Source organism: Lycorma delicatula, chromosome 13 (assembly GCF_047948215.1).
Source record: "Lycorma delicatula isolate Av1 chromosome 13, ASM4794821v1, whole genome shotgun sequence".
Lineage (NCBI taxonomy): Eukaryota > Metazoa > Arthropoda > Insecta > Hemiptera > Fulgoridae > Lycorma > Lycorma delicatula.
In genome coordinates this window covers 6,314,535-6,330,343 of record NC_134467.1, presented here as the reverse complement: position 1 = coordinate 6,330,343, position 15,809 = coordinate 6,314,535, and the positions used below count along the sequence as shown (strand labels likewise).

The following is a 15,809-nucleotide window of genomic DNA, read 5'->3' as shown; positions in this document are numbered from 1 at the left end:
ACAGCTAATCAAATGTAATCACCTTCGGCGTTTAGCGAAGAATTTATTTATTACATATTTCAAACAAATCTGTTAGTTTGTTTACCAAGTGTTACGGTCACTATATATTTCTCGCATACATTTGTATTGGGATACTGTTTGAATAAATTAAAAGTTAAAAAGAAATACGAGAAAACATATTGAATCTTTTCGATTATAACAAATTTTTCTGACTTGTAATCACAAATTTAAAATTGTGAGACCGCTATTAACAATGTCAACAGCACACTATTTTTTGTTTTATAACGCACTTCATTTTGTGCCAACTAGAGTGCCATTTTGATAATGACGTTCAAAACAAAAGTATTTCCATATACAAGCACATAAACGTTGAGGTATAATTCCATATTGTTATTAAATAATAATTCTTAATTGCACAATTTTAATTTTTTGGGTCTGATTTGCACATTTTTTCCAATAAACCGGATATAAGGGGTCGTTGTTTATTTCTTTCAAATATCCGGTGTAAACTCGCACCAGCACGTTTTAACTTCAAGGAAAAAATTCCTTGGAATTAGTGTTAAGTGTCCTTTTGTTGACAACAAAGAATTATGGCAGATGGTGCGTCAATTAAAGTAAGTTTAATCATTTTAGTTTTATAAGCTTTTCTTTATTATATCTCCTGTTATTTCATGCTTTGTGTTTATCTACACAGCGATTTTGTTGGCACTAACCTCTCTTTAATTTTTATCCTTCTGGTGCAATATTGTCTTTACTAATGTTGATACAATACGATTAAAAGTAATGAAAATAATTAGAATTAATAGTATATTTAACATATTTAAATTTTTTGCGTTTGTTTATTTTTTTCATGTTTACTTAACCCTATAGGCAAATTGCTTGAGCAGTAGGTTTTGCATTTATGTTTCATTATAAAAAATTTTCACAAACTGACCAAATTATGTAAATGAAAGATTATTGAATTCTGACCCCGTGATTATTGGTCTTAAAAGTTCTGTTAAATTATTAATTAAAATGTTGATTGAACAGTTTATGTACCTATAGTAATGCACTGTGTGGGAACTGTGAATTTAGGCACTTATATAGCCCTAATCCGTTGTAGTATGTATATAATATTTAAATTGCAGTGAACAAACTGCAACAGTTTTATATATAAGAACATATGTATACTGAACTCTTACTGCCTCATTGAACTCACTGTTTTGGAGTGGTCATGTCTTGGCCTGTCATTTGGAAACCCTGTTTTGAATCCCGTCTTGGCTCTGCACATCTTACAAATTCTACATTTAATATTCCCATATATATTACTGTTGTGAATTAATTTTCATAAATAAAAATTGCCAATTGTCCATAGTAAGTTAATAATTTGAACTGATTGGGACCAAGGCAAGTGCAAATTTTTTATTTATTTGTATTTTTTAACATCTATTAAGATGACAGATTTTAGAATGGTATTAGGGTATCAAACAAAGTGTTTAGTATATATAAAAATAGATTCTTTAAAACTAGGCTTACAAGTACACGCGCGTGCGTGTATATATATATATATATATATATATATATATATAAATAAAAGTTATTTGAAATAATTACTAATTTTTAATTATCTATATTGGAACAGTTATTTGCTCACTTGTGTTTTTATGGAAAGTAGTTCCATCAGACATGATTAAGTTTGATGCTTATTTCAAGCTAGGAAAGACTGTAACATATTGAAAACTGCTTGTGTAAGCCCAGTATTGATATCATTTTTATTAGTTCTCTCTTGCAAAGTTTCATTGACAAATTTTACAATTTCATCCTCTCTTAAAATAATCATTTCACCATTGTTTTCTTTTCATAAATAAAATATCTAGATTTTTCTGTTTATTGATTATGAAGCAATTTCAAATTATTGATGCCCTGTGTTTTATTTAAGAATAGATGTTCCGACTTCAGGCACCCAATTGAATTTTAGGAACCTATTTTTACTATCCTTTTTTAACCACACCAGGTCAACCGGTAGAATTTTAGGAACCTAAGACCACTACTGTTAAATTGCTTATAGTGTACAGGGTAGAGGTACATCCCTCTACCGAATCATATCTATCCTATCCATTTATCATATCCAAATCCAAAATTTCACCAATTTTGCGCTATTCGTGTAATATGCATTATTTAATGACCAAATAATTTGTTTTCAGTTAAATTTGGTTTAAGAATAAGGTTAGATTTCCTTAATGTTAAGGTTTTTTTGCTGTTTTTTCAGAGGATGAATGAAAATGATGTGTAAGTGAAGTGTAGTCTTGTACAGTCTCAGGTCGACCATTTCTGAGAAATGTGGTTAATTGAAATCTAACCACCAAAGAACACTGGTATCCATGATTTAGTATTCAAATCTGTGTAAAAGTAACTGCCTTTACCAGGATTTGAACGTAACTTGACTTCAAAATCATCTGATTTGCAAAGATGTGTTCACCACTAGACCAACCCAGTGGGTTCCTTAATGTTAAGTTAGATTAAGTTAAGCAGTAGTCTTGAATTGTGATTTCAACAGATAAATGACCGATAGTAAGTTTTTAAAATTTATAAACACTTATATACTGAGATAACCAAACCTTAATGTTGACCTAAAGTTAACTAAACTCAGTTAAATTTCACTAAGTTATTTAATTAGTAAATAATGGATACTGCACATTTACCAAAACACACACCTTAAGCTTAATCTAACTTTATTTTTAACTGAATTAAAAATTATACTGGAGTTGAATTATGAAATCACATCTCAGAAATGTTTGACCTGAGACTGTACAATAGTTCACTCGTCATTCTCATTCATCCTCTGAAGTAATACCTGATGGTAATTCCTGTAGGCTAAACAGGAAAGAGGAACGGGCTGAATTATGACATTTTTTGTGATTGTATTATTAAATGTAAGAAGGATGTAACTTGGGTGAAAGATTTTCCCAATGAATAATTTCAATTGTAATGAGTAACTTAGGTCCTAACTAAGATAAATTGCAAATTTCATCAGAGTCAGAGGAGAGTCCAATATTGTATATAATTACCTAAATTTGTTGCAATTTTTAGAAAAAATAAATAAATATATGTATGTTTATTTTTTTCTATGAGATTCATTACAATATCCCTGGATGTATTTACATTTGGGTTTTTGTATATAGAGTGTCTCAGGAAGTGTTTGGCAAACTTAAGAAACTAACTCGGTAAAAAAAATTCATTTAGATAATCATCCTGTATCGCTTCATTTCCTCTATTTCTGCCATTTTGTGTTTTTAATAAAAATGTAAATCTTAATAATGAATTGAGATATTTTAATGAAATTTGATGATGTGCATGTACTCAGCAAAATCTGCAAAATAAATAAGTAAAAAATTATATATTTGAAAATTCCATGATATCAAACTTTGTTTTATTAGATAAAATGTTGAGCCTTTTATTTTGAACTAAATAACATCTCATTTTTCCAAATCTGTTTATAAACAGCTTAAATATGACCAAAATTGTTAAAATGGCAAGACAGCTTTGTGCTTGTTTTTTTTTTCCAATATTAAAGTGACTATTCCAGGATGGCATAACATGTCTTTTATTTTAATTATATTTTAACAAATGCTTTTATCTACATCAATTTGCCGCAACACCTCTTCATTTATCACTTCATCAACCCGTCTGATATTAAAACATTCTCCTATAGGACCGCATTTCAAAAGCTTCTGATCTTTTCTTCTCAGGTACTGCGATCATCCAAGTTTCACCTTCATACAAAGCTACTCTCAAAATATATACTTTCTAAATGTTTTCCTGATATTTAAATTCATTTTTGTATATAAAGAAAATATATTTCTGACTGAAGGTTTCGGCATTTTATATCGCTCCTTGTTTGTCCATCTTTAGTAATTCTACTTCCCAAATAACAAAATTCTTCTACCTCTGTAATCTATTCTCTTCCTATTTTTATATTCAGTGGTCCATTGACATATTGACATTATTTCTACTATATTTCATTACTTTTGTTGTGTTCTTGTTTATTTTCATGCGGTAGTTTTTGTGTTGGATTCGTGCCGTTCATTTTTTCTTATAAATTTTTTTTACTCTCGACTAGAATTACCATATCATCAAGAAATCGTATCTATATGTTTTCACATTGTACTGCTACTCCAGATGCAAGTTATTCTTTAACATCATTAACTGCCAGTTCTATGTAAAGATTAAAAAAGTAATGTGGGTAGGGAACACCCTTGTCAGACTCCCCTTTTTATTACGACTTATTTCTTATATTCTTCAATTATTACTGTTGTTTTGTTTCTGTAAATTTTAGCGATTATTCTTCTATCTTTGTACTTGAACCCTAATTTTTTTTTAAATGCTCAACATTTTATTCCTGTCTATGTTATCGAATGCTTATTCTAGGTCTATAAATGCCAATTATGTTGGTTTGTTTTTCTTTAATTTTCCTTCTATTATTAATCTGAGCACTAAAAATACTTCCCTTGTCCCTATACTATTTCTGAAACCAAATTGGTCTTCTCCTAACACATCTTCCACTTTCCTCTCAATCCTTCTGTACAGAATTCTAGTTAAGATTTTTGATGCATGACTAGTTAAACTAATTGTTCTGTACTCTTCACATTTACCTGCTCCTGCTTTCTTTGGTATCATGACTAAAACACTCTTTTTGAAGTCTGATGGAACTTCCCCTTTTTTGTAAATATTATACACCAGTTTGTATAATCTATCTATCACTTCCTCACCTGCACTGTGTGGTAATTCTGCAGGTATTCTGTCTATTCAAGGAGCCTTTCTTCATTTAAATCTTTTAATTATTGACAAATGAAGTATCATTTTGTTCATACTTAAATGCTTAACATTTTACGTAATAAAACATTCAATAAATCTAATTTTTTGGAACTGTTAATAATTAAGCAATTTAAATGGCTGTCACTTTGGAGTTTTCAAAGGTAAATTTTCAAACTTATTATTTTGTAGAAAATTTTGTTCGGTTCTTTTATTGAAAAAACACAAAATGGTAGTGAGAGAGGAAATGAAACAAGATTGGACATTTTTGCACTTTGTTTATTATTTATTATTTAACGTTTTTGTTTATTTTTATGTTCTGAATCAGTCTCTAAGTTTTGGCCAATACCTCTCAAAACACCTATGTATATTTGTATAAAATGCCAAGCCCGACTGGATTTAAACCCAGGACCCATCAGATAAAACCAAAGATGCTACCAAACCTCCTTTGAAGTCGGCATTAATAATAAACATTAAAATATCATTAAATCAACTTTTTTTAACAGTTGTCTGTTAAGTCTGAAAGGTTGTAAATATGATAACTTTTTATTTGTATATTTAATCTTAATTAGATGAGGTTAGCGTGTGAAGCAAGCCTTAGGTTAAGTTTAATTAGGTAATTGTCTTTTCTGTGTGCTGAACTTTATATGATATTAACATAATTTGCCAAATTTAAACTAATTCTCACTTTGCTGTCCTCGTTTAATTAACATTAAATATACAAACTAAATACATTAATTACAGTAAGCTCTTAAATTATTTCTTTTTTTTAATTTTAGGTGTTTGAAATTTATATTATAAATCTCATTCGTATGTAACAGATTGTTTTCAGTATAATTAAGGTAACAATGCATAAAGTTTAATAGCTGGACCCATAAGAGTCAACCTAGGCCTTTGTCTGCCTTTAATAACTTTCTAGAAGCTTACGATGAAAATTTTAATAAATGTTAATAAAGCATTTGCTAGTAGAAGATTATATTGTTGGTAAACATTATGATCAGAATATTAAAAAAGATATACTAATTAAAATAAAGTATTACAGAAGAATAATAAACACGTTTGAACAGTAGAATTTATTATTCGTGAATACTGGTGTTGTTTGGTGGTTGGGTTTTAATTAACTACACATCTCAGGAATGGTCCACCTGAGACTACAAGATTATGCTTTATTTATATTCATACATAACATTCTCATTCATCGTCTGAAGTAATCCCTTGCAGTGGTTCTGGACGCCAAACAAAAAAGGAGAGTATGTACTTGTATAAAATAAAATGTATAAATCATGATTTTTAGAATTTAAAAAATAATTAAAAATCAGTGGTTAATTTAATGTCGGAGAATTTAATACAATATTACTTTAACAGGTTAACAGTTAATGAATTAAAATGATGTAATAATATACTGTTGAAAAAGAAATTTAATGATATGTTTTTATATTTGTTAATGATGACCAGGCTGTCCGCCCATCCCTAATGTACTCCAAATCGCAATCATCTTCCTCCGTGATTTTACGACGCATTATTCTGCTCACCATAGCGCTTATTACGTCCCAGTTCCAAGCACCTCCTCTAGGTACGGCCGAAAAGAGCGCTTTATAGTAAGACAACTCCTGTATAGTAGAAAGGAGACCCCTTACCACCAACCATCCATCGACAAGACCAATTGCCGCATCACATTTCTCAACAACCTCCTCCTCTGTCTTAATGGCCCCCACCAAGGAAAGATCATCAGCAAAGCCGGTGACCGACACCCTGTCTGGATACTCCAAATTTAGCACTTCATCATATGCTACATTCCATAATAGGGACCAATCACCGACCTCTTGAAGTGTGCGGTACTCCACACTTGACCAGCTTGGTCACTCTATCAGCACCCTCTCCAGCTTCCAACATCCTGTTGGTGAAATAATCTTGCACCGCTCTTAACAAGTACGGCCTCACTCCTCTCCTCTCAAGGTTCGCCAGCGCATGCGGAAACGGCAATAAGTTGAATGCGTTTTTCGCATCCAACATCACCACCGCCGGAATCTTCTGCTTGCACCACGTTTCACCAGCCGCTTCACCCACCAGCTCCATTACCTGTGTGATCACACTAGCAGTGGAGACCCCTTTCCTAAAGCTGAACTGAGGCCTCCAGTCCGCACCACTTCTTCTGCAAGGCGTGTGACCAAAAGTCTCTCAAATAACTTGTCAACATGACAACATACAAAGAGGAGGGTAGCCAGCCGGATCCACCTAGTCTCTTCCACCTTTATGGAGCAGGACAAGCCTGGCCTCCTTCCATGCCTGCGGAATAGACCCTCTCCTGAGCACATGGTTAAAACAAGATAATATCTGGGCTGGCACAGACTCCTTCGCTTCGTCGAAAATGCCAGCAAGGCCCAGCAAATTGGCGTATGTAGTGCCCTTAGCCTTAAGCACAATTGTGCCCGACACCTCCCCCTTACTTTGCTGACCACCCTTACTCACTGCCTTAACTTCATCCTTAATCCTCTTCCACATAAAGAGTTCTTTTCTCTCCCTGCTTCCTCCCATAATACTCAAGCCCCTGCTTAAGATATCAGCCTATCTGGTTCCCAGCTACACCAAAAGCCACTTTGACCTTAGACCCCACAATCTTCTTATAAGCTCTGAGAAGGTTCACAACAACTTTCCTGTCGCCTGCTGTAGAAGCAATAACCACCATATAACAACTTCCCGACATCTCATCTTCAAAGTCCCCTAACAGGACTTCAGTATGGCCCCTCTCGGCCATCATCTGTCCGTGCCTTAGCTTGTCCGCACAGAGCATTCATCTAATACCTGGAGCACTGTCCAAGAGCTTCCTATCATTCTCCGACCTGCCCCCCATAAAAAGTACTTACTGCTGTAAACATTTCAGATTTTTGCCATCTGTCCCACATGTGGATTTAGGGCCCCGAAAATGAGTCATTTTCAAAACCTCACGATTCTGCGTTTTTTCTTTTTTAATGTAGGACACTTGGTAACAGTCCAATTTTTTTTTTATAAGTTCTACTAGTAGTACCTAAGAGTTAAAAGGCTAAAAACAGGCCTGTTACCTTAAGCCCTTCATTATTTATTTTGGGCCTAAAATTTGAAAAAACTATGTAAGCGTGTAACTTACATAACAAGATTTTGTTATGTAAGAAAATTAATACAATAACATGAAGTTCCATTTTTACTCTTTCAAAAAAGCTCTTTTTAATCCCTGTAGATGTAAAATAAGAATGCTACAGCTCATGGAAAAAGTAATGAAAATGGCTGTTTGTACCTGTTGGCAAGTTAGAAAATAGTCAGTCTATTACTCAAGAAAAAACTTTTCTTAAAAATTATATCAAAATCAAAAATAGTGATGCTTGAAATTTTTTTATTAAAATGCAATACCACCCCTCCTTCCTCTTGTGTGCTAAATACTGACACAGGCTTGCACATAGCAGTAAGGGCTTCGATACCCTTACCCATAGCAAAGTTCCTGCCAAGGGCCAAATTGACTGACTCGCACCGGGCAGAACAGTATCACAGCAACCGGCTCCACAACCGTGAAGAGGGATGAGCATTTCTTGTTAGCACTCCCCCTAGCATCATCAAAACAGATCACAGCGTACCTCCTGCTTCTGCTGAAACAGCGAAGCCGAGAAGCACAACCGCAACCAACTTGGAATAGCTAGGGATGCCAATCTCATATTCCACAGGGGAGCTACTGAGCATAACCATTGCTCTGTTGGCCGACATAAGTGAAGGTGCATAGATGTTGTTGCACGGGCTTGGGGTTGGGTTTGTCTGGGATCATTCTTTTTATTATTATTATTCTGTTTTGAGTTAAACACTGTGATATAATAAGTTTGAGTAAGATTTCTTATTAGTGCCTTGTATGTTAATATTTTGTTTTTTTATATTGTTAGTTACATATTTTATTTGGTTATTTTTGTTACTTCCTTGCACCGTTTTAATATTTTTGTTTTTGGTTTGCCGTATTGCCAAGTCCTTTATGGTGTATATTATTATAGATAGTCTTGTGACATTTATATTTTATTTAGTAGCACAGGACAACAAAAAAAGAATAATTTGGAACCGAGATAAAAATAGGTGAATTAGAATGCATTTTTTATGCTGAATCTTAAAATTAAATCGATCTTTCTTCATCAGATTTGAAGGTATGACCGTTTAAAATATTGAGAAACTTCTTAAATAATAGAATACAAAAATAATAATTACAATTAAAATTCCTACCTTAATTATGCAGACATTTACGTTTATCTTAATTTATTGTTTCTTATTTTCTTTTTGTGTTCTGTGAAGTTTTCTATTTTTATCATCCAACAGTAGTCACTTATCATAGATTCATCCTATTTGCCTTGATAATGTCGTTCCATCTGCAATATATGTTGGTGGAACCTTTATCCTTGTTTGTCACTGATGTCACCCAAGTTTAAAAGAAAAAAATCCAAATGAGAATGTAAAAAATAAATTCTCATTGACATTTTGCAGCCTAAATTTTTGTATTTTGAGTTCATTTATAAGCTGATCATGGTTTTCAGCTTTTTTGTTTCCAAGAAAGCCATTAACATCTTTGAATGACTTCCATGCTGCTAGTTCTTTGGGATTCAGTTTGCGTTTAAATATATTTTCATGAATTAATTTTCTTATTTGTGGTCCAGAGAATATTCTTCCATTTAAAAATTGTGAAAAACCACAACTAAATATTTAAAGCCGTTTCCATCTTTACAAAATATAAATTTTGTAAAATGCTTTTACAAAATTTTTAATCAGGTCTATTTTTATGTGCAGAGGTGATAAAAATAATACAGTCTGCTTCGACAAGCAGAATATTGACATTTTCTTTTCTTGGAGTAAACTGATTTCTTTTTGGCCAGTCTTTAATTGTATAGTGTTTATCTGTAGCCCTGAAACTGAGATGTACAACTGCAACCGGCTCAGATAGCCAATTCCATACTTCACAGGGAGCTTCTGACTAAGACCATTGCCTCAGTGGCTGACATAAGTGAAGGTACCAAAGTACCATGACATTGCCCGCCTCAGACGTGTGCACGATATTGCATGGATGTAGAGTTGGATTTTGTCTGGAGAATTATTATTTGTGGAGGAGACCTCAGCACTGTTGTATTTGGCTATAAGCAAAGATGGAGATATAACACAACATTACAGTCTTAGTCCTAAAGAACAAAGTGACATGCTTGTCGATCCTTTCTAAACAATAATTGTTCGTTTCAAATATGCTACTGTATTTTTTAGAACGTGTAATTACTTTCTGTTTGCAGTAAGAAAATGATTAAAAATATTAATTTGCATTACTGTATTAATTTAAATTAAATAAATTTAACCTGCAGTTAACAGTAATTTAATTAAACGTTTTCAGTCAAGTTGTATCATAGTACACAGCATTATATTCAAAGGTGATAGTTGTAATTTGGACATATAGGCCTACAAAATCGCAACAACGTTGTTATAGCTGCGGAATAAAAAATAAAATAATAGTTTATAATAATTTACTAAATAATTAAACGATTAGTACTATCTTAATACAGTCCTTAACCGGTTTTGTCTGCAGTTTCCATAGAATATCTTCTGTGATAGGCCAACATCTCTTGATTTCAGAGCTTGACTCTGTTTTACTTCCATCGGAATTAATTTCCGATTTGTCTTCACTACCTGATGCTTCTTCATCGTCCATCCCTGTACTAATAATTATGCTTTCAATGGTGTCTGCCATTAACACATCTGTTGTTTTCCAGTAAGAATCCATTATCTCCTGAACTTTCAAAACTGATTTCCAGCCTTCTACAGTAATTGATGAAATTGCATCTAATGTAACGGCTCTCAGTTTTTTTAATTACATGTGGGACGTATTGCAGTCTCAATTCTTTTTTTTAACTAAAGTCTGAATAAATTCAATCGGGTAAAAATCTTGGTGGTAAGGTCTAAGATCTAAGCACTGTAATTCCTTTGTTATTAAATATTTCATCTTAATTCATATTGTAGTTTGAAAATTTCTGACTTCTTTTTTTTGTGAGATCTGGTTCATAGTTAATTTTATTTCTTTGGAGCCGTTCTTGATTGTCTTTTTTCAATGAATTGGATGATGGAGGTATATTTTTTTTGTTTATTGTGGTAAAGTGCGTTCGTTATCTACGACTAAGATTTAATTTGTCTGTAGTCTTGGGATTACTTGCTTTTCAATATCCTTCAAAAAAATGATCATTGTTCATCTCTTTATGGATAATCTACTGTTTTACTCTTGGAATTTTACATTAAAAAAGAACCATTTATGAATCCCATGTCCCCACCTGCATGAGCCACAATTAAACGGTTACCAGCACTATTAACAAAAACATTGGTATATTGTCACTTTGCCAGCACTTTTTTACCATATAATGTGTGTGCACTCAAGTTTCATCTAATTATATGAACGGTTTCTTTTGGTCATAGTTAACATTTTTTCTCAGATGCCTAAGAAAAAATGCATGTTTTACGATCGCATCACCTTGTTCACACCAAATCAATCTATTGTTTTTACACTTCTCGATTTGAAAACTCGTAGATTTTATAATTCTCCTAAATGTTTCTTTACTAGCCATAGAATTCGGTTCATCACAACAAAAATTTTGTAATTTTCGTATAGTAGGTATTAACTTATAGAATAAAATATTTAAGAAATTCTCTTCTAATAACAAAACTTTCAAAATCATTTGTTGCGTATTTATTGAAGAGTATATTTCTTTTTTTCTTTGCCATTTAAATTTGAGAACCACTAGCCTCTGCTTAATATCTGATTTTCCTTATGTCAGTTACTGCAGACCAGCTTAAATTTACCTTTCTACAGGCATGTTCCGTCACATTCATAAGTGACACCATATGAACTTAATAAATGTTATAAACACAAGAAGATGTGCTTGACTGCAAAGAGGTTTTCCATGTTCACTAGACATCTTAAAATGACTACTTTTAATTTACAATTGTTGCAGTTTCCAGTGCAAAGAACAGAGATTATTTGTTTTTATTAGGTCTATAAATTACATAATGGTTGTAACTGGATGTCTATTTTAATTTTTTGCCTCTAACATCTCGTCATAATATGATTACTTAAACCAAAGCAATCGATGTAAGAGATTTATACTTTATTTACCTGCATAAATTTTTTTTAGTACGATATATTTTCATCATGCTTGTGTTTTAAAGTTAATTGACTAAGAAAATAATTGCTGTTATTACAGAATAACAGGAAAAAGATAAAATTCATTATTTATACAAAATTAGGCATATACAAGTAAGCAGAAGAAAGACTGATGTTTTATTATTAAACATTGAAATTAAAATGTAACATGATCGTGTAACATGCCATATATATATATATATATATAATATTATGTAACATGTGCATCTGCGTCTATACACACAGACAATAATGTTTAAAACAGCAATCTAATCTCATGTCAGAAGTCCCAATCACTTTATTACTACCACTGGAACATGACTGTACACAACAGTAGTTTGTAAACTCCCAGAATTTACACCTTGCCTTGTCGACTTACCGATAAACTTACATTGTGATGATTTATATGCTACTCTTACGGTTAAATATTATTTTTAAAACTTCATAGTTGCACAACATCTGGAATATTTCATAAAAGTGAAGGAAAGTAATGCCGATGACCGCTTAATAAACATATCCTGTAGATTACAGAAGTTAAAGGACATCGTGTGGAGTTTCACAGCAGTTGATGTGTTTTTAATATTAAATATATTAACGAGTTAAAACATTTTTCCAAAATCTTTTAAAATTATTTTTAAGATGTGCAGCTTAAAAATTTGTAATGGGCTAAGAGTTTTTGGATTTTGTAGCTGATTAATTAGGCTGACATATTAGATTGTGATTGTAATATAAAGAAATTTATTCATTTTATCAAGTGTTGTTATTTAATTTTTTCCTCTTTTATATATCTACGTGCTATACTGTTACAAAAATGCACCTTCTTTTTCATCAAATTTCAATTTTAGCCGGTGCCAAGTTAAAGAAAAACAAAATGTATCGATCTGCGATTCAACACAGATATCAAAATTTAAAAAAATAAATTTTGAAAATATTATTTTCTAATTTTTTATGTAAAATAATTTTACATTGTTTTAAACTTAATGGCGTTGTTGAGGTACACTGGTTCCCAGAATACTGTTCTAGTACTGCTTTTTGGGAGAAATAAAAAAGTTTTATTTTTCATAAAATTTAAAAAAATTTAAGTCTGACCTACATTTTACTTTAATATTAAGTATTCATTGTTATATTTCTTAATGAAAGATATTATCACTTCACTTCGTTAAATGGTGTGTGACGAAGGACAGTGCTATAAATTATAAAAATCAGACCGTACAAAAATGATTCTTGCTTTTGGATATCCACAGAGAAATGGTGATAAAATAAGTAGCTAAAAATCTATTTCATGCAAAAACATTAAACATTTGACATGAAAAAGGTAAGTTTTGTTTTATAACATTTTCATGTAGCTGGCTGCCTTTGGCTGTGCAGCGTATTCTTGCAGTTTGCTATAATACTTGTACAAAATCAAATATTCTGGTACTGAAAAATTCAGTTGTGTACCCCTGGGTGGAGTGGTTGCATCTAGAACTTTCTTTTGCTGTAAATCCCGTATATCAATTTTTTTATGGTATAAATTGGAAATATCAGTTTACACAAGTTTTGACTTTCATTCATTCAAAAGAGCACACTACTAGATCAAATCATGTTCTCTTTTGATTGATTTTCTCACGTTGATACTAAATGTACAGTGTAAGGTTGTTTAATTGAATCTCTGTGATCATAGTATAATATGAGTCATAGTTACAGTATAACTGTGTCTCAGTTTTTAGAAATTCCATGTTGAAAAGAATTGTAAATATTAATTATTATAAAAATAATTCCCATGTATGAGCTTCTTGTTCTTTCCCACAAAGCTTAGATTTCTGTGGTGAATTTAAAAATATATATATAATAAAAATAATTGTACAGTATAAAATTTAAAAAGTAAATTTTACTATTTTCATATTTATGTATTAGTTGACAGATAACAATACAAATTTTGAGGCAGGTCATTTTTATTTTGTTGGAAAACTGCTTGTATAAATGTTTTAAATTTAACATCGGTGACTTAGTTGAATGTCTCTTCTATTAATTAATTAATTAAAGTTAAACCTTCCTTAATTCAGTCTGAGGTTAAACTTCATATTAATAAAAAAAAAAATTTTTTTATTATGTTAAAAAAGTAATATTTGTTTATTTTTTTAAGTAATTATCAGCTGTTGAATGATTATTATTCTATTATTTTTTTGTTTTTCATTAAAGAAAAATAACAATATAGCAGTTTTTTTACTGGCTGTAAATTACATTGTTGTTTATATTTAATGGTTTTCTTTAGTTACAATTTATTACAGTACAAGAATGTATGTAAATTATGTGTCTAATTTATTTTTACTTTGAAAAGTAAAGAAAAATGGCAAGGAGAGTTACTTTGTTTGTATTTTTGCTGTAATGTTAGGTCTTCCTTTTTTTATCTTGTGTATTTAAAACAAAAACATAAAACTGAAAATATAAAAATATTATGTTATTACACAGATGTGCGTTTAATACATTGTAATTATTTCTATAATACATTATAATTATTTCTATATAATTATAATTTTAGATCGTGTTACGATATAGTGCAGTGCATTTGTGTAGTGATAGTGACATTTTTAAAATAAAAATTGTGATTAGCTAATTTCATTAATTTGATTATAAAAATTTATAATGTTCAGAAGGACAGCTGTATTTGTTGGTGTAGTCGCAATATCTTTGTACCTAATGCGTTAATTTCTATTTTGGAATGGAGAGTGGAACTATATTGAATAATAAATTTGAATTTGGATAATTTTTTTAATTTCAAATGACAGTTTTTTTTTTTAAATTTTATTTTGATAATGAAGCGAACCAAATTTATTTTTTTGTAGTAGCAAATTGAATGAAAAATTCTTAAAATTATGTTTTTATAAAAATTGTTTAATTATTTTATTAAATAAATAAGATTAAATTTGCATAAATAGTTTTTCTTGTGTTATTATTAGATGATTATTTATTATTATGGATAAATTGATACTGAAATTGTTTTGAGGTAATTTGCGATTAGAAAGCTAAAAATCTTCTTTCCCTAATTCTTTGTATATGATTTATCATTTATCAAAAATTACTTGAATTTGTGATTGAATGTTAGTGCCAGAAATAGGCTATTAGCGACAGGTAAGTGTCCTTGACCCTTTCTTTTCTTATTGATTTTATTAATGAATTAAAAAAAATTACTACAGCGGCGTACTACTGAATGATAAAATCTGCAATTAGGTCTGAACATTTTGAATTCTATTGAAAACAAGCAATAATTTGGAAAAATTTAAATATTTGTACTATATGATATTTCATTGCCTTGAAATATCTTGGTTTTTGTTGATTTAGAAGAGGTTCAATAAAATTGTTTAGGTTTTAGTATGCACAGTCTGATATGATTAATGATGAACCCCATGCTTCATCTATGAAAAACACAACTTCTGAAATTGTTTTTACTCATAGACAGCGCTCAACATTTTTGTCATAAAAGGTTAATTCATAGAAACCTGTATTTCCTTAAACTAGAATTTCAGTGTCTTAATCTATTTGCTGTAAATTTGATATGTGAAAAATGTCTAATTATTATGTAGAAGACATACTGCTAATGAAGACTGTAAATTTATTTTGTTTTTTTTTTATGTAGATATGTAAGATTTTATTCATGGTGAACTTTCACTCTTTCTTTTCTTATAATTTCTGGTACTTTAAGATGTCTTAACTGGTTTTTTTATCGTTGTTTACTTTGTTTTAAATTAGTACTCTATATCTTTTCTTAATTGATTTATCATTTATCCTTCATTCAAGATTCCAGCACATAAACATTTGATATGGTATTTGCAGAATACAGGCAGCTTGTGACTTCAGAGTTTCTGTT

The 15,809-nt window shown here is 30.8% G+C and overlaps 1 protein-coding gene across 2 annotated transcripts in view; it reads left to right on the top strand.

Moving 5' to 3' along the window:
- The first annotated feature begins 458 nt into the window (after positions 1-458).
- The window catches only part of LOC142333696 (proteasome activator complex subunit 3-like), a 38,774-nt gene continuing 23,423 nt past the window's right edge, over positions 459-15,809 (top strand). Inside the window, exon 1 of one of the 2 annotated variants that reach the window (XM_075381123.1) lies at positions 459-614. In XM_075381123.1, coding sequence (XP_075237238.1) covers positions 591-614 — 24 coding nt within the window. In that variant the 5' untranslated portion in view covers positions 459-590. The remainder of the gene's footprint in view (positions 615-15,809) is intronic. The other variant, XM_075381124.1, reaches the window with a different exon arrangement.